At 37.1% G+C, this 23775-nt stretch overlaps 1 protein-coding gene across 5 annotated transcripts in view; it reads left to right on the forward strand.

Moving 5' to 3' along the window:
* Positions 1–517: 517 nt before the first annotated feature.
* The window catches only part of LOC133794533 (uncharacterized), a 28291-nt gene continuing 5033 nt past the window's right edge, over positions 518–23775 (forward strand). The window contains exons 1-11 of one of the 5 annotated variants that reach the window (XM_062231816.1): positions 518–991; positions 1582–1972; positions 2065–2139; positions 2222–2284; positions 3355–3564; positions 19145–19729; positions 19859–20614; positions 20886–21170; positions 21524–21679; positions 22582–22934; positions 23258–23720. In XM_062231816.1, the coding sequence (XP_062087800.1) occupies positions 618–991; positions 1582–1972; positions 2065–2139; positions 2222–2284; positions 3355–3564; positions 19145–19729; positions 19859–20614; positions 20886–21170; positions 21524–21679; positions 22582–22934; positions 23258–23720 (3711 nt within the window). In that variant the 5' untranslated portion in view covers positions 518–617. The other 4 variants (XM_062231814.1, XM_062231817.1, XM_062231815.1 and 1 more) reach the window with 4 other exon arrangements.

Consider the following 23775-nt stretch of genomic DNA (forward strand, 5'->3'; position numbering starts at 1 on the left):
CTTGTTTTTTTTTGTATGAAAGCTTGAGAGATAGAGAGGAAACATGCAAAAGATAGAGAGTGAATACTATGAGAAAAAGAGGAAAACTTCTGTCAGGGCATTTTGGAAATTCAAAGGAATACTAGGATAAAAATGTGATGTTATTTAAGCTTGGTATTATTTTGTCACGAGACACCGTTTGATGCATCAAAAGTCAAATTTCCCAAATATCTTTATATTATGATATATAGTGACACATCTAATCAATTAATCACACACATATCCAATTGTGTAATCTCACAAGCTAATCAAGGTACCAAATCCTATTAACATTTTTGGCTTATTATATTATTCTATTTATATGTATTTTTTAGGATATGAACCAGAAGAAATTTTAAAAAAAATGAGCATATATTAATAAAAAATAAATATTTTGTATTATTTTTCAAATAAAATTGGTGTCTTAATCAATTCTGGTGTTAATATAATATATATATTTTTTTGATAAAAGTTATATCTCTTTAGTCATTTATTTTCTTTTACTTTCCTTTCTCTAAAAATTAAACCAAAAAAACGTTCTGATTTTTGTCAAAAAAGAAAAACGTTTGATTTTCTCGGCAAGCGGCCAAGCCCAACCCATGGACTCGATCATATCCACGGCGCTCGAAGAAATCTGCTCCCATGGTGAAGCTGGAGTCACTCTTACTACGCTCTGGTCCAGTCTCAATCCTTCCCTCTCCGCTTCTAATCTCGACCTCTCCTCCGGCCTAAAGCAAGCCCTATGGACCGGTCTTCTCAGCGTTCCATCTCTTCAGTTTCATGCTCACAGCGCCACCTACAGCTCTTCCGACCCCTCCATTCAGACCTTCGAAGCCGCCGAAACCATAAATTTGAAGCTCGTCGCTCAAGAGAATCTTAGGGACAACTTTCTGGGTCTCTACAATGTCCACTCTTCCAATGCTTCCATTTCTCTGCCTCAACGCCGCACCCTCCAGCGTCTCGCCGTTGCTCGGTTCGATTTGATACCATACCAACTCCAAGATTGTATCATTCTTATGCTTCGAAACTTAAATTTCGCCGCATTTAATTGGTTGCTGGACTTCAAATTTGTGTTTACATGCTCCAAGTTTAATAGAACTTTCATGCGCTTACCTTAGGTTTTTTAAACAAAGTCTTCTGTATTTAGGATACTGTGACGGAGATTTCTGATGAAGTTAGCAAGTGTTTTAAGTAGTGAAGCATTTGATCATCTTTGTTAACTAATGTTTTGGATGATGATCTCTTAACTTCCAGAATGCGTAGGCCAGGAATTTGATGAGTTTGTGGTTTTTTTTTTCCATGTAGACTAGAATGCTGATCAATTACACTAGTTTCTATTGTTGAACTATTTGTTTTAATGTGAAACCATACTTTTTATGTTGAGAAAAGATATATAGGTTGGTTGGATTTAGATGGAGTATATGAAGTAGATAACTACAAACTGCGGGAGTCGTTGAGTTATAATGTTTTCTTTGTTATGGTCCTTCATATTCTATTGCACGTGTGCTTGTATAAAGATGCAAAGTGATGGCAAATGAATTTTGAGAATCATGTTTCTTGCAGGAAAAATGGAATTACACAAAATCAACTTGCCAAAGAATTTGGTATTAAAGGAAAAAACTTATTTTATGTATTGAGGAGCCTTGAATGTCAAGGATTAATCGTGAGGCAATCTGCTGTTGTGAAGACAAAAGAAGCTTGTGATGAAGGGGAGGCAAGAAGCATTCCAAGCGTGACTACCAACTTAGTGTACTTATCTCGCTACGCAAAGCATTTAGGCTCACAGCAAAAATTTGAGATAATTAAGGAGGAACCAAGTACCGAGAGCTTTGATAATGTAAAGGGAAGGGCTGTAAGGAGAGATGATGTGGAAGGCAGAGAGGATGTGGTGGTTAAGGATTATCTTCCAGCAATGAAGGCAGTCTGTAATAAACTTGAAAAAGCAACTGGCAAGGTCAATCTTGTTGGAATTTTTAAGGAATCTCTCTATTTTTCCTTTTCCTGACCATGGTGCTGATTTTTATTCATGATATTTTCTGTTGAAAGGTTCTTGTTGTTTCGGATATAAAGAAAGAGTTTGGGTATATTGGAGCTACAACTGGTCATAGGGAGTGGAGGAAGGTAAAGGATTATAATATTATCCGTGCTAGATTTAGTTTCCTATGGCCTTTTCTGATTGTCTTGTTGCAATTTATGCTACCAGATATGTTCCAGGTTGATAGATGGCCATATTGTGGAGGAGTTTGATGCTAAAGTAAATGGGAAGGTATTTTTATTTTTATTATAGTTTTTGCTGTAGCATATACATACTAAAGAAATTCTTGAAAGATTCTCTCAAATAATCGACATTGCCGATTTTTTTTGAAAAAGAGACAGAGGTCATATGTCTTAGACAACATTGCCGATTTAAATTGTAATGCATCTGCATCACCCGTCCTAATTTGAATTAAGAATCCTTGTGTTACGGTCTTATAGCCAGTCTATATTTTCCTCCCCTTTCCTTTTACTTATAAGCTTCCTGATAAGAGTTGCTGTTGTCATTTTTTTCCCAGTCGATATTCTTGCTACTTATATGCTAGTTTGTCTTTGTCATATATATATTCCTGGATGATTATATAAGCCATACGGCTGCTGCTCAAGATGTTGTGTTTATGAAGAAATGATAAATGTTGCTACTGTTACATTGGATATTGATTGCTATTATAACTTTTGATTTGTGAACATGTGATTAATTACTTTTATGCTCTTGGATGTTCACTCCATCCGTTATAGTGTTTGCCTTTATAAACGTGCACACTTTGTTTGGTAAGAAGGATGGATTGTATATGAGGAAGTTGTCTGGTAAAATTGGAGGGAAGGGGAGGAGAGGAGTAATCCTTTTTTATTGTTTGGTATTAAAAAAAAAGGAAGGGAATGCTGAATATTTATTAGCATATTTACCATATTATCTATGCTATTTTTTCCCCTTTTACTCTTAAGGGCAAATACATATAAAATTAATTATTCCCACCATTTGTTACATTTTCGATCCCTCTTAGTAAGAAAGGACTAATTTTTGTGGGTTGAGGTGGATTTGCAATCCACACCACTCTCTCTCCCTTGCCTCTATACTTCGTACCAAACAAATGTGAGTTACGAATTGATTAGTCCAATCCACAATCTTCAGTCCACCTTTCCTCTAACCATTCTTACCAAACGGATTATAAGAGATAATCGAGTTTTAAAAGCTCACTTGATACCTTAATAGACAATCCAACTTTTGTTTCTTCAATAACAAAGGGGGCATCTAGTTATTTTGTAGGTCATGGCATGATTTTTCTTTCCTACTCTGGGCAGGTTGAACGTTGCCTGCGTTTACTGAAGAATTTTTCTCCAGAGAGTTTAGACCTCAAAACTCTAGGATGTGTAGATGATGATTTTGAGGAAGAACAGGTGAAGTTCGGGAAGAAATGTCAAGTCAGTGACCAGCTTGTAGAACTCCCCATTGAGCATCAAATATATGATATGATTGATGCTGCAGGTTCTCAGGGTTTGACCGTGATGGAGGTTGGTGCATTAATTTATTGTGGTAGTTTTAACCTATTTTGATGGTACATAAAGGATTTCTGGTACTTTTTTTTTTATTCCTAAATTTTTTCCTTTCCTAATAGTTTGTATCTTCATTCCTAGAAAAAGGAAATGTGCATATTAATCTTTAGCTATAGAAACTTAAATGTATAATGTAATCTATACCCAGAAAAAGAAAAGGTAATATTAATCTTACCTGTGATTTTTAGAGAAGAATTGGAAAAATCTTCTATTTCTGAATGATATGTACAGCCTAATATTTATATCATAAACTATACAATATTGGGAAATATAAATCCCTGAATCTGAAGAGTAACCGCATACAAAATAAATAACAAAATAAATGAGGAAAAAATCCTCCACTAAACTAGGGAAGCAAACAGAGAGTTTGTGTAATGATCTCTGTATTAAATGAAATTATTTATTAATATTCTATACTAATTTTAGTATATTTTCACACTCCCCTCAAGCTGGGTGGTGAATATCATACATTCCCAGCTTGCAACTTAGATCTTCGAAGTTAGTTCTTGGAAGAGCTTTAGTAAGTATATCTGCAACCTGAGCCATTGAAGGAATATACCCTTGGTTCCACAGTAGCATTTTCATTCTTCTCACAAATGAAGTACCTATCTATCACAATGTGTTTGGTCTTGTCACGATGAACATGATTCTTTGCAATACTTGTAGCAGCTTGGTTGTCACAATGCATCTTGATAGGCTTTTCCATTATCACCCCTAGCTCATTAAGCAGTCTTCTTAACCGCATCCCTTCACAAATGCCAAGAGCAAATGCTCTGAATTCAGCTTCAGCTGTGCTTCTTGAAACAACTGACTGTTTCTTGCTCCTCCATGTCACAAGATTTCCCCACACTCATGAACAATATCCTGAAGTTGACCTCTTGTCTGATGTCACCCGCTTAATCTGCATTTGTGTAGATTTTAACTTCTCTGCTAGCATGCTTCTTGCACAATAAACCTTTTCCCGGGGTCATCTTAAGATACCTTAAGATTCTATTAACAACTTCCATGTGTTCTTTGGTTGGGCTATTCATATACTGGCTGACGAAACTTACTGTGAAGCCAATATCAGATCAAGTGTGTGACAAATAGATAAGACGACCAACTAATCTTTGGTATCTTCCCTGGCCACTGAAACACTATCTTTTTCTAATCCAATTTTCTTGATCGAGTCCATTGGTGTTGTTGCAGGTTTGCATCCAAGAATACCCACCTCTTTAAGTAAATCTAGAGTGAATTTACGTTGAGAGACAAATATACCATTCTCTAAGTAAATCTAGAGTGAAATTACGTTGAGAGACAAATATACCATTCCCTGAACGTGCTATCTCCATACCAAGACAATACTTGAGATGCCCAAGATCTTTTATTTCATATTCCCTGGCTAGTGTCTTCAATCAGACAAGCTCCTCTTCATAATTCCAGTAAGAGTGATATCATCCATGTACACGATTAGAATAGCTACCTTCACTTCTGGGGAAAATTTCACAAAGTGTGGTCTGTCTGACATTGAGTGTACCCACTTCTAATCTCAATCTTAGCAAATTTATCAAACCATGCCCATGGAGATTGCTTAAGCCCATATGATGACTTTCTTAACTTGCATACTTTGTTGTGATTGAGAGAATCCTCCATCCCTGGCGGAATTTCCATGTAAACTTCTTTAAGAATGCATTTTTAACATCTAGTTGATACAACAGCTAGTCTTGATTTGCAGCAAGAGAAAATAGAGCTCTAACAGTATTAAGCTTTGCCAATGGGGCAAAAGATTTTTGATAGTCAATTCCATATGATTGAGTATAACCCTTAGCCACCAGTCGGGCCTTTAGTCACTATGCTGCCATCCGCCTACTATTGTGATGACAGTTGAGAAATGATACACTAAAACAATTGAAAAATCTAAATAGAATAGTGAAAAAATGCTCTCCTCTCTCCTTTGAGAGAACGTGAGCTATGCAGTTCACTAGATTCCATGGTCCCCCTGGCCATGGAGTTTAACCAAGAGAGTGCACCTTGACCTTACTGGTCTTGGGAAGAAAAATGTTCATAGCCCCACTGGTCATGAACAAACAAGTAGTTCTATTTCTGTCAACCTCAGGGGCCATGATCGGTACTAGAGTTTCAAAATTGAGCACAAGGTTTTCATGTTTACGTTAACTAATGATGGGGGTCCGGTTAGAATCTGTGAGAGAACAAGATTGACAGGGTATGAGATTATAGTCACTATTGATGCAACAATATGGTTAACAGACGCAGGCGAAGAGCTACAGAAGAGAAGCGATTTACAGAGGCAAAATTTCAAACGATCATTAAGGAAAAACTCAATGAGTTTGATGGTATAGTGCTTCATGAACAGCAGAGGGGAGTTCGTTAAAGTCTCTATGCTGAATAAAAAGATGTTAAGGACAGTGATCATTCCAGGGGAGCGACATTCAACAGGATGGAAGGAACTAAAGGAGTGTTCGAACAGATTAGTTGGCAAAAGGAAAAACAAAATAAGGGAGGTACCTCAAGTGCCAAGCGAATCAGCGACAAGAAAAATAGAAGGGAAGAAGGCCAATTCCAAACAGGCCTGGGCAAGTGTAGTAAAGTCAGTAGCGGATGGGGTACAGCCGGGTGAAAAGAGGGCGTTTAATAGGCAAAACTGGGCTAGTGGGATGAAGAAAACAACTAGAAACAAACACAACAAGGGAGAGTGGGAACATTATCCAACATTCAACTTTGGACCTCCCAAGGTCAATAAAAAATTTTACACATCAGGATCAAAAGGGCAGCCGTTTTCAAATTACTTGAAAGTAAACAACAATAACAAATAGTGGAACCAAGCCATAATAGTGCATAGGCTGGATAATTTGAAAACATAGATAACAAAGCAGAGGACATTTTTTCAAAGGACAGATAATTGTGTTGAATTAGAAAACAGTGTCCCACTTAAGAAAAGTGGACCAAACCAGAAAGTAGAGTCTACTCAACAAGCATAGGATTGGAGTGCTCTTGCTCAATCTTTGAGCAACATGGGAATGTCGATGGTACTATAGAAACCAGGGAGTAGAGAATTGAAAAATCTGACCTTCAATGTGAACTACGATAGCAATTGGAAGAAGGGGGTTCAAGTAATCCTAAATGAAGCTTTTGACTTGGAATGTGAGGGGCAGTGGGACAACAGAGAAAAGGAGGGCTATTAAAGCAACCATTTGAACGATTAGCCCCGATTTAATTGTGCTCCAAGAGGTTAAAAGGGAGAGCGTGGATAGGAGGTTTATATGAAGCACATGGAGGTCTAGATACAAGGCATGGACTCTACTTCCTGCACTAGGGAGATTAGGTGGGATTCTTATAGTTTGGGACACGAGAAATATAAAAGTGATTGACTCCTTAGTAGGGGAGTTTTTAATATCAGTCTTGATTGAAGCAGAAGGAAAGGATCCTTGGTGGTTTTTGGGGGTGTATTGACCAAGTAAATACGGTGAGAGATCTTCGTTCTGGGATGAGATAGTAGGAATAAGCGCTATTTGCGGAGATAGAAGGTGTTTGGGGGAAGATTTTAATGTGGTTCGAAGGGTGCAGGTAAAACTGAATAGTAGTTCTGTTACGAAAAGTATGAAACTTTTTGATGAGCTTATAAGGGAGTTGAGACTTATCCATCCCAAATTGTGTAATGGGCGGTATACGTGGTCAGATTTCAGGCAACAACCCATATGCTGCAGATTGGATAGATTCCTTTTCACTAACAAATAGAATGAGTTATTTTCATTTGTTAGGCAGGACGTCCATGTATGAATTGTATTAGATCATAGTCCGACTGTTCTTGACTCCAACCCACCCTCGTGGGTAGGTCCTTTCCTCTTCGAGAATTTGTGGTTAGAACATAGTTTCTTTAAAAAGGATTTTGAAAATTGTTGGAAGAATGCACGAGCAGTAGGTTGGCTAGGGTACAAATTTATGGAGAGGTTGAAACAAGTTAAGGAAAGGTCAAAGAAAGGAGTCATAAGGAAATTGGAAGTAAACGATTCCTAAAACAAGAGGTGAATCACAGAGCTTAATAAGTTGGAGGAAAGGGGCATCTGGAATTCAGTCAATGGAAGAAAGTAGAATAAAAGAAGTGCCAAAGAAAGGGATGCAAATTCAAAGCTCTTTCACAGTCTGCTAAGCGCGAGGAAATCTAAGAATTTCATATCTAGAATTGAGAAAGTTGATGGGTCAATACTGGACAGTGAGGATAATATAGTGAGTGAAATCACTACCTTTTGTTCCATTCTATATAAATCCTTTGAAAGATCAGCCTTAGACATTGAAGGAATTGATTGGAAGAAAATACTTGATTATCTAGTAGCATATCTCCAGAGGCCCTTCGAGGAGGAGGAAATTAAACAGGCAGTGTTAGTGTTTGAATGTAATGGGGACAAAGTGCCAGGCCCAGATGGCTTAACAATGGCAGCGTACCAAGCCAATTGGGAAGTAGTGGAGGAAGATTTGATGAAGGTGTTCAGAAGGTTCTCAGAAGATGGAATCATTCAAGGAAGTATGAATGAAACACCTTGCAAGGTGAAAGACTATAGGCCCATCTGTACATGATTATTTCCAAGGTATTGTCACTCAGATTGCTGGGGGTTCTTGTCGATACAATCTTAGAAACCCAAGCTGCTTTTGTGGAAGATTGGCAAATATTAGACTCAGTCTTGGCGACTAATGAGGCCGTGGAGGAATACAGAAGGGAAGAAGTGGATTGGTATTCAAAATTGATTTGAGTAAACTTATGACTATGTTGAGTGGGATTTCCTAGAGATGGTATTAGCGAAAAAGGGATTTGGACATAAATGGAAGAGTTGGATGAGAGGTTGTTTGTCCTCTGTTTCCTATTGTATCTTTATAAATGGAAGACCTAGAGGGAAGTTTTTTGGAACAGGGGCCTAAGGCAAGGAGATCCCTTATCCCTTTCTTATTTACTATTGTGGTGGATGTATTAGGAAGAATGATAGATAGAGCCGTTGAGTCATCTCTTTTCAATGGGTTCCTCATTGGTGAGGTCATAGTTAGTCATCTCCAATTTGCAGGTGATACAGTTTTTTTTGTGAGAGACTAGAATTCAATTCAAAATCTGTTGGATATTTTAAAGGTCTTTTGCGCTTTATTTGGGATGAAAATAAACTTGCACAAAAGTCAGTTACTTGGATTGAACATGGATGTGGAGTCGGATGAATCTTTGGCTCGCACTATTGGTTGTGAAGAGGGTCAATGGCCCTTGAAATATCTAGGCTTACCATTTGGTGGAAATCCAAAGAAGCAAGCATTTTGGGAGCCAGTTGTGGCCAAATGTGCCAACATGCTTGATGGGTGGAAGACTGCTTATCTGTCTAGAGGGGGTAGATTGATTCTTATTCAAACTGTCCTTTCGTCTTTGCCAAAATGCTATCTATCGTTGTTTAGAGCACCGAAAAATGTTATAAACGCTTTAGAATAAATGATGAGGGGTTTCTTTCGGGAAGGAGGTGACTTGCTGGGTTCAGAACACCTGGTGGCCTGGGAAATGGTGTAAGCCTAGATTCCCAGGCGGTTTGAGTATAGGTCGTTTGGAATTGAGAAATAGAGCTTTCCTCAAAGTGGTTGTGGAGATTCCCACTGGAAGATAAGGCTTTGTGGCATAAAGTGATGAAAAGTAGATATGGGGCTTCTGATAATTCATGGGATTCCAAAAAAGGGGAAAGAATGTCATATAAAGGTCTGGGGAAGAGTATTGCGACACTATATGATGATTCTTTAAGATTGGTTTGTTTCAAGGTTGGTAATGGTGCGAGGATAAGATTTTGGGAGGATATATGAGTGGGAGATGAAGCCTTCAAGAATTTATTTCCTGACTTGGCACTAATCTCTAAAACTCAACATAAAAGTATAAAGGAGGTGGTGGTCGAGGCTGAAGGATTGTCAACTTCTAATTGTGGGTGGAACCTCCACTTTAGGAGAAATTTGAGAGACAAGGAGATGTCAAATTTGTTAGTATTGCTCCAGATTCTTGAGCAAAAACCAATATTTCGAATGCTGAAGGACTCAAGATTATGGACTCTAGGATCCAGTGGGAAATTTTCTTGTAAGTCCGCCTTGCAAGAACTTGTATCATTTTAGCCAATGGTAGAGGGAGGCTGGGCAAAAATGGTGTGGAAAAGTTGTGTTCCCTCCAAAGTCAAGGTATTTGGTTGGTTGGTAGCATTGTTCATGAGATTTTGCAAAAGAGAAGGCCTTACCAGTCTTTGTCACCAGGATCGTGTGTATGTTGCAAGAACAACGGGGAAACCCTTTCCCATCTATTCATGAAATGCTCGTTTAGTTCGTTACTATGAAGTAGATTGCTGAGAGAATTTGACATCCAGTGGTGTATGCCCCAAAATTGCAAACAATTGCCGACTTGTAAGCTACGAGGACTGCTAGGCTGTGGTCGACATCAGTTTTAGCTATTATTTGGGCTGTGTGGTTAGAAAGGAATGGTAGGATATTTGAAAACATAGATAACAAAGCAGAGGCCCTGTGGGAGAAGATCAAATTCTGGGTTGCATCGTGGGTTTATAAAACTAAAGGTTTTGTTGATCTTTCCCTCCAAGATCTCAGTGGAGAGGGGTTGTATTTTGCTTCAAGATACTAAACATTTGGCTTAGGAAATTTGATGTTTAATTGTACTACTTTATGTAATGAAAGTCTTAAGTCTTAGTTATAGGATCTTTTTATTGTATAATCTTTTGTTACCACGGTTTTCCTTCGCCATATGTGAGGAGGTCACTCTAAGATATTTGACCTTTGTCTTTTTTTTTTTTAAAAAGACCCATTTACAACCCATTGACCACTTGCCACTAGGGAGATCTGTGGTATACCATGTGTCATTTTTGATCAAAGTTGAACCTCATCATTCACAACTTTCTTCCATCCTAGGTTAGCAAGTGCTTCTTGAATTGCCCTCGGTATCTGTATACTATCATGAGATGAAACAAAGGCATGATAGGATGGTGATAGCTTGTCATAGGTCACAAAATTGGAAATGGGATGGTTTATGCATGCCCGAATCCCCCCAAGAGCAATAGGTTTGTCTAAATCATCAAGAACTACATGCTATGATTGCAATCTTCCATACCTGAGTGAATTATATCATTTTCTGAGTCCGATTCAGGTTCATGGCCATGATTGAGATGTGTTTAGCTCTCTATATCCTTGTTTGTGGAAAATAGGACTATGATAATCTTATTCATGAAGAATAATACCTATAAATAGGCATTGTACAACCCTAGCAAATCAAGTATCTATTACTGAAATATACAGAAAATAATTACAAAAATTCTACAGCTGTATTAGTGTAATCTAAATATAGAAACGATTATACAACTAGCTTTCCCATCAGAATAAGAGATGAGGGCTCGGAGAGGTTTCCATAACCCCACTGGTTATGGGAATAAGAAACCCTTTTTCCCGTCTGGAATTGGGCGTAATGGTGGTTTTGTTCTTTGGAAATCCAATAACCGATATTGGAGTTTCAGGACAGAACATAAAGTTTTCATGATTACACTCACAACTGATGGAGAGGCTGTTCATTTGTGTGAAAGAACTAGAGTGTCAGGTTGAGGATAGGATGGGTTTCAAGAGTTCTTTTAGAAACAATTCTTTGAATGTTTTTGTCGAGTGCTTCAGGAATATCAGAGGTGTTTTTCTCGAAGTCTCCACGTTAAGAAATAAGGTGGTTAGTAGCGTTATTATACCTGATGAAGGATGGGAGTCAAGCTGGAAGGAGATGAACAAGTGCCTCGTGGGGATTGTTGGAAGACAGGAAAAGGATTCAAGGAGAATAATCTATTCAGATCCAAGGGTTTCCAAGAAATCTTGGGCGGAAGTGGTGTCAGCGAAGGGAGAGGGTGTTTGCGTCGACAACCAAAAGAATTCTGCTAGTCATGGATTTTCAAGTATGAAAGGATACGCTGTGATGTTAATTCAATCTGGAAGTCTGATTGCCTGGGATTATATACTAGGAAATATCCAAAAGCTTTTTGGGAAGCAAGTTGAACTGCTTTTGGGAAGCAAGTTGAACTGTCTTTTATGTCTGATGATAGAGTTATTCTTTGGTGTCCCTCTGCTTCCTTGCAATAGAATCTAATTTCTAGAGGGGAGATAAACTTTTCGAACAACATTAAGGTCTCTGTTCTTTCTTGGAGTTGGAGATCTCAATTGTTTGAGATGAAATTTAGATGTTTTCAAAACTGGATTGGAATGGATGGAATACCATTGAACATTTGGAATTTGCATGTTTTTAAGGTGATAGGAGACTTGTGCGGTGGTTTGATGGCTGTGGATAAACGAACTTTAGAGTTGGAAGATGTGTCTGTCGCTCGATTGAGGGTGTTTGGACATCGTAAAGGTTTCATTCCTGCAGTTATCACTTTGCCCTATGAGGGTAATTTGATCTCGTTAAGATTGTTCAAGTTAGGAATGCTGAGAGGGTCGTCTGAACATTCAAGTAGAAGTGGAGTGTTTGGGTCAGAAAGAGCACCTAGGGACTCAGGGGTTGTGGAGCCACTAAGGGAGGGTCAGAAGGAGAAGCTGTCAGGCGAAGTTGATTCGGTCACTGGTTTTGCAGCGGCCAAGCTGTTGTCGGAGGTCAACAAAGGAAACTTCCAGTCGTACGTTTGCAATAATATGAGGCTGGATTTTTAGGGAACCCATCACAGATCTAAAGGGATTGATTCACGTGATTTTTGCTCCTCTTTAAAGGATATTTTTAATAGGCTGTTTTTAGACTTATCGATTGGAGAAAGGAAGGAGAGCACGTGGCTAGGTCTTCTTGATTTTAAAAAGTCCACGTGCCCAAAGTTGAAATACCAGATTGCTTTTTCTAGAGGGAGTTTGGGTTGGGCCTTGAATTTGGAAAATAGGGCCTTTTCTTTAAATGTGGACTTATTCTCTATTAGGGCTCTCTTCAATCCAATTTTCAAGGATTTAGAAGTGGGTTTTCGGGGGTTGAAGTTTTTTCAAGCTTCTATAGATTTGACTTAGCCTATTCGAAGGGTTGGTTGTCCCAAGGACCGTGAGGCCTTTTGCAAAGGCAGCGTCCTTCTTTGGACTGAGCCTACAGATAATATTCCTAGACGGCGTGTAGTTTCTCTTCACAATTCAGAAAAGGAGGAGCCGAGTCTTGAGCTTTCGGCTAAAAGTCTGAAAGTGTATCACTACAAGCCTAAAGCTTCAGGTCCAGAGAGCACTTTTCTTTTAGAAGAACAGGAAGAGAGATGCTTACAGGGCAAGAATTGGAAGAGTTCATCTTTCCTGTGGTAGATGGTCATTCGAAAACGTGCAACTCTGAGGAGGAGGATATAGACTTGGATTCTGAAGTCGACAGAGAGGATATTGAAGATATCATGGTCCAAGCTAGAAGGTTGTGGAATGAAGGAGATGATGCGGAAGGAATAAGGTTGGACTTGGGAAAGAGGATGTAGGCTTAGAGGAAAATATTGTGGAAGAGGTGGATAGGCCAGATGACTCTTCTAGGCTATTTTCGGCCATGGAATCGATGTGAATTTCATTACTGATTAGTAATCAAGGGGAGGAACAGAATGGAAGCTCTTCTTCTCTGTCTAAAAAGAGTCTCAGTGAACTAAAGAAACTAAAGCTTGATGTTAATTACGAGAATAGGAGAGAGATTGGGTGTCGTAAATTCTCATAATAGGAGGGTATGGGAGCCTGATCCCATCGAGTTGTTTTCTTGCAAGTCTGCTTTTCAGAAGCTCAATTCCATTAATGGTCGGATTGATGTGTTTTGGGCTAAGATTTTGTGGAAAAGTCAAGTTCCTTCTAAAGTAAAGGTGTTTAGCTGGTTATTGTGTATGGAGAAACTAAGTGTTAATGATGCTCTTCAAAGTCGTCGTCCTTATCAGTGCCTTTCTCCTAGTTGATGTGTTTGTTGTAAAAGGGCGGCTGAATCTCTATCTCACCTATTTTTGTTTTGTGAGTTGGCTCAGTCAATGTGGTCAAAAGTGTGGGGTGAGTTTGGGTTGAGTTGGTGCCTTCTTCTTGCACTCAGTTGTTATGTTGTGGTTTAATGGGGGATAAGTGTTTGAATAAGTTGTGGAGGGCTACGATATTGGCTTGTTTTTGGGCAATTTGGTTAGAACGGAATAGCAGAATTTTTGATGAAAAGTCTAGTCTTTGCGATTTCATTTGGGAGAGAATTAAGTTTTGGGTTGCCACTTGGGTGTATCGCACAAAGGGTTTTGAGGGCTTATCCTTTTTGGATCTCTCTAGAGAGTGGAGGAGTTTTTTGGTTGTGTAGTTGGTGTTGCTTTGTCTTTGTTCTTAGATTTTTGTTTGTACCAAGGTTTTCCTCCGCCACAAGTGAGAGTTATTTATTTATTTGATAGGGGGCCTGACCTAGTGTTCGGTCTCTATCTCCTTTTAAAAAAAAAAGATGTGTCATCGGAAGGGAAATGAGATGAATGAATTTCAGGATGTTCCGAAATTGCAATCGGTGGTGCAGTTGGTGGGTGTGAAGTAGTTGGTGGCTGTGGAGACAAGTCAGAAGGCAGAATCGAAATGTTATCACAAAATTGAAATTCTCTCCTATTCTCCCCCTGAATTTCAGATTTGTAATAAGGTTGATTTTCAAAAAATGTTACATCCATGGTGGTGTAAAATTTTTTAGTAACAGGAAATAACATTTGTAACCCTTTTGATGAGAAGAATACCCATTGAAAAGACTTTTGATAGATAGTGGATCTAACTTGCTGTGATTATGTTGATATACATGCACAAAGACCGTGCAGCCAAAAATCTTTGGATCCAAGAATGAGAGGAATTCTGTAGTTGGGTAGGAGTGGAGAAGTACTTCACAAGGAGTTCTAAACTTAAGGACTTGATGGCATCCTATTTATAAGATAGGCAGCAGTGAGTACGGCTTTTCCCCAAAAATATTTTGGAACATGAGTAGCAGACATGAGTGATCTTGCTACTTCTAGTAAATGCCTATTTTGTCTTTCAGCCACCCCATTTTATTGAAGGGTATTAACACAAGAGCTTAGATAGATGATTCTTTGACTTGAGAGATAATTAACAAGAATAGAATTAAAGTATTCTTTGGCATTATTAGTTTTTAAAGCTTGAATTTTTGTCGGAAATTGTGTTGGATCATTGGGCTGAAATTTTGAAAGTTTAGATTAACTTCAGATTTTTCTTTCATAAAGAATATCCAAGTTATCCGAGTGTGATCATCAATGAATGATACAAACCATCGCTTCGCGGTTATATTTTTTTATTTGTGAGGGTCCCCAAATATCACTGTGAATCATGGAAAAAGGATGAGAGGGTTGATATGTAATACTAGGGTAAACATTGCGAGGATGTTTTGAGAGTTGACAAATTTCACAACTAAAACTTGTAGGACTTTTATTGACAACAGAGCAGGAAATAGTTTTGACAAATACATGAAATTTGGATAACCAAGACGATAGTGCTATAACATAACTTCACTATTTTTATTGATGCTAGAGTTTAAAACTGACTGACTTTTCAAAGACACACCATTAGCCCTTACAACTTGTCTTACTAGAGGAACCCATGAGGATATAGAGACTAGAGCACATCTCAACGCTACCAATCTTCCTCCCCGAAGCCAAATCTTGAAATTCACAGAGATTTGAAAAGTATTTAGTCATGCAATTCAGATCATGTTTACTAATTGAGAGTATATTGCAGTCAAGATTAAGAACATATAAAATCGAGTTTAATGTCAGATCTTGTGTGATCTTGACTGATCTTGTACCCTCCGCTTTAGATTGAGAGCCATCTGCTATTCGAACTGTGTGATTTTTGTCACATGGAGAAAATTCATGAAATATGGTTGCATCTCCTGTCATGTGATCTGAAGCCTCAGAGTCTAAAATCCATGGTTTCAAGGCTTTTCTGTTTACTGTGTGGGTTGTTGAAATATTACCTTTCATGGCTGACATGCCATTGCTGATAGTTGGATTTGGCTGCAAAGATTTGGGCTGATTTAGGAGCTGTTGAAGGGCTTCCAGCTGCTCCTTTGAGAAAGGCCTTGATACAGAAGCTGGAGGATGGTTTTCAGCAACATTTGCCTGGCTTTCTTTATCATTTGTGAAGCTGGATGGCTTCCAATCAGCAGGTTTTCCATTAATCTTCCAACATTTTTCTTTGTAATGACTTGGTTTATGGCAATGGCCTCACCAAGGACGACCCTTTCTTTGTTTGTTGAATTGAACCCACGGGCAGCAAGGGCAGATCCTTCAAGAGTTGAAGCAGGGTTTTGAGTTCCCATCATCACTTTTTTTCGACTCTCTTCTCTGCGCACTTCTGAGAAAGCTTCACTTAGGCTCGGAGCAGGCTTGGTACTCATCACTCTCCCTCTAACTTCATCCAGGTTTTTGTTGAGCCCTATAAGAAATTTAAATGTTCTTTTCTGCTCCATGATTCTGTTGTATAACTCTGTCTCCTCTGAGCACTTCCAAGGATGAGCTTCAAACATGTCCAATTGTTGCCAATGACGAGTGAGGATGTTGAAGTAATCGGTGACTGAGAGATCTCCTTGGCGCAAATCATGTAGTATGGTTTCTATTTCAGAAAGTTCAAATGTGTTGTTAGAGCTTGAGTACCTGTTTCTTGCTGTATCCCAAATTTCTTTGGCAGTTTTGTATAGTAGAAATTTTCTCCTTTGTCATTATTCATAGAATTAATCAGCCAAGACATCACCATGTGATTCTCGGCTTTCCAAACCTTGAATCTAGGATCATTTTTCTCAGGAGCAGAGATTTCACCTATAAGGTATTCATCTTTCTCTTTCACACTGATGAACATCATCACAGACTGAGACCATTGGAGAAAGTTATGGCCATTGAATCTGTGTCCAGTAATGAGAATAGAGGTACCTTCGGATCCTCCAAGGCTGACTGCAATAGAAGGTGTTTCTGGGCTGGAGGTGACTTCGGATGTGGCACTTTGTCTATCAGTAGCCATTCCGTATTTTACCATGAGAATATTAGTTGATTTTTAACAACCAGCTCTGATACCATGTGATTTTTAGAGAAGAATGTTAAACTACAACAATCTTTAGAAAAAAATTACTCAACTTTATTCCACAAATCAAAAGATACATCCACACCCAAGGCATTCGAGAGGCCTGGAACTCTCCCCAAGAGCTAAGCTCTATCAAATTACAATCTGAATCTCTCTCTATCTCCTTCCTACTGACATAAGTAGTATATATATAACCTTCCCCTAGTACTTGCTAGACATTTTTTTATTCTTATTGGCTATACATTAAACCACTAATATACATTATTTAGGGCCTGTTTGATATAGCTTTTAATTTTACTTTTATACAAAAGAAGAAGAGAAGTAAAAGTTTGAGTTTTCTAATTCCTGTTTGAATTTATATTCTGAAAGAACTTTTTTCTTTGTTGAAGAGATTTTCAGAGTGGTATATATTGCATAAAAATTCTTATTAAATAAATATCAATTTAACCATAAATATATGTTAATAATAATAATATATGTTATGTTTGAAATTATTTGAAAATTAATCGTTCTTTTGAAAAAAAATTTAATTGCATATATATATGAATTAATAAATAAAAAAGGGATAATTGTGGTATAAGTACCCCATGTTTGGGTTTTGTACGCGGCATAGACCCAATGTTTATTTTTAGTGGCAAAAGTACCCAAAGTTAGTAAAACTGTAATTCCGTCAGTCTCCTCCGTTAGGCAGACACATGTCACGTTTTTATTGGTCCAAATCATAATTATTTTTAAACATTGGGTACTTATGCCGCGTACAAAACCCAAACATTGGGTACTTATGCCGCAAATATCCCTAATATATTATTGAGTTGGACTAATCACGAAGTGACGTGTTGGTCCAGTCATCACGAAACGGAACCTAATGGAGGAGGCTGACAAAATTACAGTTTTACTGACTTTGGGTACTTTTGCCACTAAAAATAAACATTGGGTCTATGCCGCGTACAAAACCCAAACATTGGGTACTTATGCCGCAAATATCCCAATAAAAAATCCTAAAAATATAAACGTAATTAACAAAAAATCTAAAATTTTAAATTGAATATTCAATTATAAAAATCTAAATGTAGTTAGAGAAGGAGAATCTATATATAAAACAATAACAAGAAAAATAGAAACTAAAAGAAATCGTATAGTTTTTTTCAGAAAAAATAGATAGAATACTTTTTAAGAAAAAAAAATAGTATTCTATAACTGTTATATGCACAATTTAGGATAAAGATGTAATTTATTTTTTTCTTTTATAAAAAATAGGGGTAAAATGGGTATTATGAAAGATTCATTAAAACAAGAAAATAACTTCTCGTGTTTTTTTTAGAAGTTCTCCCTGAAAAAGCTGGTGAGTTACTGTTTCTCTTAAAAGCTCTTTTAAATTCAAAAAGCTCTTTCTATATTTCATCCAAACACACCTAAAAGTAACTTTAAGATTTCAAAAACTCTTTCAAAGTCATGCCAAACAGAGCTTTAGTAATTAATTTCTTTTATTTCTCCCAGAATAAGTAAACCTAGTTGGTGGGCCCTTATTCCTATCAAAGAATTGGAGGAATCTTCTATTTCTGAACGATATGTACAACCTAATATTTATATCATAAACTATACAATATTAGGAAATATAAATCCCTGAATCTAAGGAGTAACCGCAAAAAAAATAAATAGCAAAATAAATGAGGAAAAAATCCTCCACTAAACTAGGGAAGCTAACAGAGAGTTTGTGTAACTGATCTCTATAAAATACAATTATTAATAATATTTTATACTAATTTTAGCATATTTCCACATTAACTGAGTGATGATCACTGTAAATTAGCTTTTAAATGCTATGTTCCTTTACCATCCATCATGAGGATTTCGATGACATTTTACTGGAGTTGTTTCCTTGATAGAATAATCTTGAGTAGAAATTATATATCACAGAATAGAACACAAGTACTGAAATCCCTCTTATTGAAAAAATGAACACAACAGATACACCTAGCTTTCGAGAGGCTAGACTCTCCAAAAACAACCTTTCGAGAGGGCTATTCTCTCCCTAAGTACAATCACTTCTATTTCCAAGCTACTTCTAAAATGAATCCCTCCCCTATTTAAAGGTACTGGACAGATTGAAACTTAGTTGCCAGCTAGGATTAATACAAATCAGCCCTCTTAAAACATAACAGCCAACTAGATAAAACAATAAACTAATTACAGCTACTGTTAAATATAAAACAGCCCTATTTATAGTTGTTTCGTGGCCTCCTAGAATATACTAAATTAATTGGAGGCTTATCATTCCTCCATAGCAAACCAATATTTATATTGCCCGTGGGATTATTATGTATTAAAATATTAATTTGCTGATGATATGTATTCATTGAAGAAAGATTGTCAGAGTTGGAATCATATCTAATTATTTTAGGTTATTTTACTCCCAAATTTTAAAGTTGCATATAAATGAGTGATGTACTTCAACTGTTAATTCCATCAATGCATTTGCTACAAACAGGTTTGCAGGAGACTTGGGATTGACAACAAAAAGAACCATGATCGACTTGTTAGTATGTTCTCCAGATTTGGAATGGACTTGCAAGCAGAAAATCATAAAAAATGTATAGTATATCGAGTTTGGTCACCTGGGAGACGCAATCTTCAATCTTCTAATGCATTTCCTAGTGAACCAAATTTATCAAATATGGTCAATGACAATAGATTGTCTAATGTAGATATTGTCAATTTAGATACCCCTGATAGGTCTACTGAGAAATATTCAGAATATGGGCCTTTAGTTTTGACAGGGTGTATTTCTAGCCCTGAAAAAGTGAGAAGTACTGATGTTTCTAGGGGCTCCCCTCAGGATGCCACTGAATCTAATCTTCTTTGTAATAATTCTCAAGAGATACTCACTGAGTCGAAAGATACTTTTTCTAACACTGGACTTGATTTGGTGAGCACGGAAATGGAAACAAGTTTAGCTTCATCTGAAACTTCCATTGCATTGAAGCCGCTCGATTCAGAATCAAATCGGAGATATCCATGTCTATTGACTGTGGAGAATGCGCGGAGGGAGAAAATCATACTTGAACGGTTACAGGTTTCTACATCGAACTGAAATTTTTCACTTGAAAATAACTATTTTTCTTTATCCAATATTCTTTGTTTATAAAATTAATATATATATATATAAATATATAAATATGTATACATTTGTTTTCTTATCCAGAATGAGAAGTTCATCATAATAGGTGAGCTTCGTAAGTGGATAAGGAGCCTTGAAAAAGATAAATGCACCACAACAGATCCCAAAACTATTGATCGTCTTTTAAACAAACTCCAACAAGAAGGGCACTGCAAGTGCATAAAAATCAATGTTCCTGTTATCACAAATTGTGGCAGTAGCCGCATTACTCAGGTGGTCTTGCACCCGGATGTTCAAAGCTTGTCTCCTGAACTAGTGTCTAAAATTCATGATCAATTGAGATCCTTTGAGATTCAAAGTCGTGGCCAGTGCTCTTCTCGATTGAAGAACAGTGGATCTGTTCCTGTATTGAATGATGTCCAAAGGACTCAAAACCTTGCCAGTTCAGGTACCAGAGCCACTAGATCAGAAGCCATGCGTGCTAATGGTTTCATTTTGGCAAAAATGATTCGTGCAAAGTTGCTTCATTGTTTTTTGTGGGATCACCTTTATGGATCTCAAGGTTCCAATGATGTTTTATTATCTGAAAAAAATGCGTACCAGCTCCACAATCCTTACAGCTGCAGCAAATTGTTTTCTCTTGAAGCAACAACTAAGGCCATTCCCATTGAGCTTTTTTTACAAGTTGTAGGATCGACTCAAAACTTCGAAAATATGATTGAGAAGTGCAGGAGAGGGTTGTGTCTCTCAGATCTTTCTACTCAGGAGTACAAGTCTTTGATGGATTCTCGTTCAACTGAAAGGCTTTCATCGGTCATTGATATCTTGCGAAGGTTAAAGGTATGGTTGGTTGGTTACAACATAGGTTTTTCGTCCAAGTATAATCCATCATTCATAATGTTCTTGAATGTTTTCTTAGTTTATCCATATTGTATATAAATTATAATATCTGTACACTTTATGAGGTCCTTTTTTTCTGTGATTTTATTAGGACCAAGGCTATTGGGGGAGATTCTTCTTGTCCCACTTATTTATGCATCCTTGAAATTATATTGTTTAGGTTTTATGTTTTATATTCCACTATCTTGCTTAATACTAACTGTTAATGTAGTTGATTCGATTACTAAGTGAGGAACATCCAGAAGATGGATCCCAAGTTTTGCAAGCAACATTAATTCATGCGTTGGAGCTTAAGCCTTACATTGAAGAGCCAATCTCAAAAGACATGATTACTTTGAGTTTTAGACCTTTTGATCTCCGCCCACGAATCAGACATGACTTTGTCCTCTCAAATAGAAAAGCTGTTGACGAGTATTGGAAAACTTTAGAATACTGTTATGCTGCTGCAGATCCAAGAGCTGCTTTACATGCATTCCCTGGATCTGCTGTTAATGAGGTATGCTTGGAAGTGAATTTTTTTATTCTTCCTTGAAAGTTTCTGTGGTGAAATGTTTTTCTTTTGATAGTCTGACTAATCTAATTACAATGCATAAATAGAAAAACTATACAACTAATTTATGAACTTATCCGCTCAGCCTACTATTTATTTCAGGGCCAACTCTTTACAATTAGGGAAACAATTAAAAAGTTTTAGGGAAGAAGGAAAGGACTACAATTGGAAAGAAGAACAAGATAGGAAATAAATGTGTCTTTACTCTATTCCAAATTAAGTACTTATCAAAGAGACTTGCCTTGCGCTTTGCATAGTTTTGAGTTTTTACTTCAAGAATTTTTTTTCTACCTTTGCAGGTATTCCATTTCCGATCGTGGGCTTCTGTTCGAGTTATGTCAGCGGATCAGCGTGCCGAGCTCTTGAAGCGTGTGATGAAGGATGATCAAAGTGGAAAGCTTTCATTTAAAGATTGTGGCAGGATTGCAAAGGATTTGAATTTATCCTTAGAACAGGTCAATTTCAGTTTCGTTAATTTACTTGATTCTGTTTTTCTTCGTTTCTGGTATCAAATTGACAGCTTGCTTTGCAACCAATGTAAACGATAAATGAAGTTAATGGAGGACTTTAAAAAATAAAGGTTAAAATAAGTTCCTGATTAAATACTTATTTATCATATTAAAAGAAACTGTGCCTGTATGTGAGAATAAAATCTCATATCTTGAAGAAAATAATACATTTATAACATATGATTTGTATTTTCATGCTTTCCATGTTATTTTATGAAAAATTGGGAAGTCAAAACCTCTCTACACCTAATTGTTGGCTTCTGGTTAGCTAGAAATTGAGTACTATTTGATTGCACATTTGTTAGTGTCAAAATGGAAGTTTTTTGGATGGTTTTATAACAGTCATCCTAATACACAGAACAGTTCTTTTTTCTTACTAGGAGTGATCTGTTAGAGGTATTTGCCTTAGGTACTTTGTGGTTTAGTAGTCTAAAGCCATGTTAACTCTCCTTTCTATTTTGTACATTTTTGGTTTTTGTTCAATAGCTTTTTGATTTTCTTCATTTTCTATTGGCATGCTTTTGTAAAATATTTCTTTTATTGTTCATTTACTTTGACTGATTGAGCCTTTGCAGTTGTCATAATGTTCCTGTTTATATTTTAATCATTGTAGCGTGTGTGTGTGTATAGATTTTAAATTATGTTCAACTTATTTGTTTGAGTCTGTTCACAAATTCGGGCTTCTATTTGACTTTTCATTATCACATCGGTCATTGTTTAGAGCTGATTTAATCTTATTTTGTTTGTCACTAGTCTTTTATCTGCGATGTTTTTGGACCTTTATATTATTGTTTAATACTCTCCCCTTTCGAGGTTCAGCATTCTTATCTCCGTACGAGGATTTGCAGGTGCTTCGAGTGTATTATGATAGGCGCCAATTACGTCTTAACCAAATTCCTGTTGAAAGATCTAATGGAAGGTCAGTGAAGGTGAGAAAAGTTGACAAGGTGGCTGGAGAGTTTGATGATGAGAGGCTTCTTACATGTCCTGATACTGGAAATCAATTCATGGAAGGAGAAAATTCAGTATCTTCTACAGGAGCTCATGAAATGTTTCTGGATGATGAAAATCACATTAACACTGGGGATCCAGAACTTAATGAAGATGATGAGGGTTCTTATTCTGTTATTACTAGGTCTACTATTTCGAAGATGAAGGCATCACGACAAAAGAGGTTTTCATGGACAGAGGAAGCTGATAGGTAAATCATATTATGAGATATTACTATAGACTTGAGAACCATTTAGCAGAGTTATTAGAGCAGTAAATATTCTATAACATGGGGAAATTATGAGAACTTCCAACTCTGAACTGTTATTTGTAATACCCTGCAAGAATGATAATAAACTGGTGGAGAGAACTAAAAAAAATGGGAAAACTTGTGGATATTTAAAAAAAAAATTGTATTTCCTCTCTTTTGTACATTTACAGTGCTTGTGATACACCGTTAATTTCTTTAAGAAGAAACTAAATGTGGTTGTTACCATTGTAATTTAATTTACTTCCACTCATCTTTTCTTTCAGGCAATTGGTGATCCAATATGCTAGACACCGTGCTGCACTTGGGACAAAATATTACCGCACAGATTGGGGGTCAGTTGTTGATCTTCCAGCGCCACCAAGTACCTGCAGGAAAAGAATGGCATCACTCAATAGTAATGTCAAAATCAGAAAAGCTGTAATGAGGCTTTGTAACATGCTTAGTGAACGATATGTGAAGCTCTTGGAGAAAACTCAAAACAAGTTACTTGAAAAAGATGAATGCAGATCTCAAGGTTCGTCGGGTAAAGGTCTCAATAAAAAATTGTCTGACGCCAATGAACATGCTAAGGAGGAAGAGGGCTGGGATGATTTCAATAACAACAGTATTAAAACTGCCCTTGACGAGGTTCTTCGTTGCAAATGGATGGCTAAACTGGAGGCTTCAAAGAGAGTTGGATCCACATATGAGGAGTGGTCAGATATAAAGATGAATGCCAAGAAAAATGTTAACACAGTCTCTTACACTTTTTATTTTATATTGTTGTTTTGATTAAAATGGT

The sequence above is a fragment of the Humulus lupulus genome, chromosome 8 (genome assembly GCF_963169125.1).
Source record: "Humulus lupulus chromosome 8, drHumLupu1.1, whole genome shotgun sequence".
Lineage (NCBI taxonomy): Eukaryota > Viridiplantae > Streptophyta > Magnoliopsida > Rosales > Cannabaceae > Humulus > Humulus lupulus.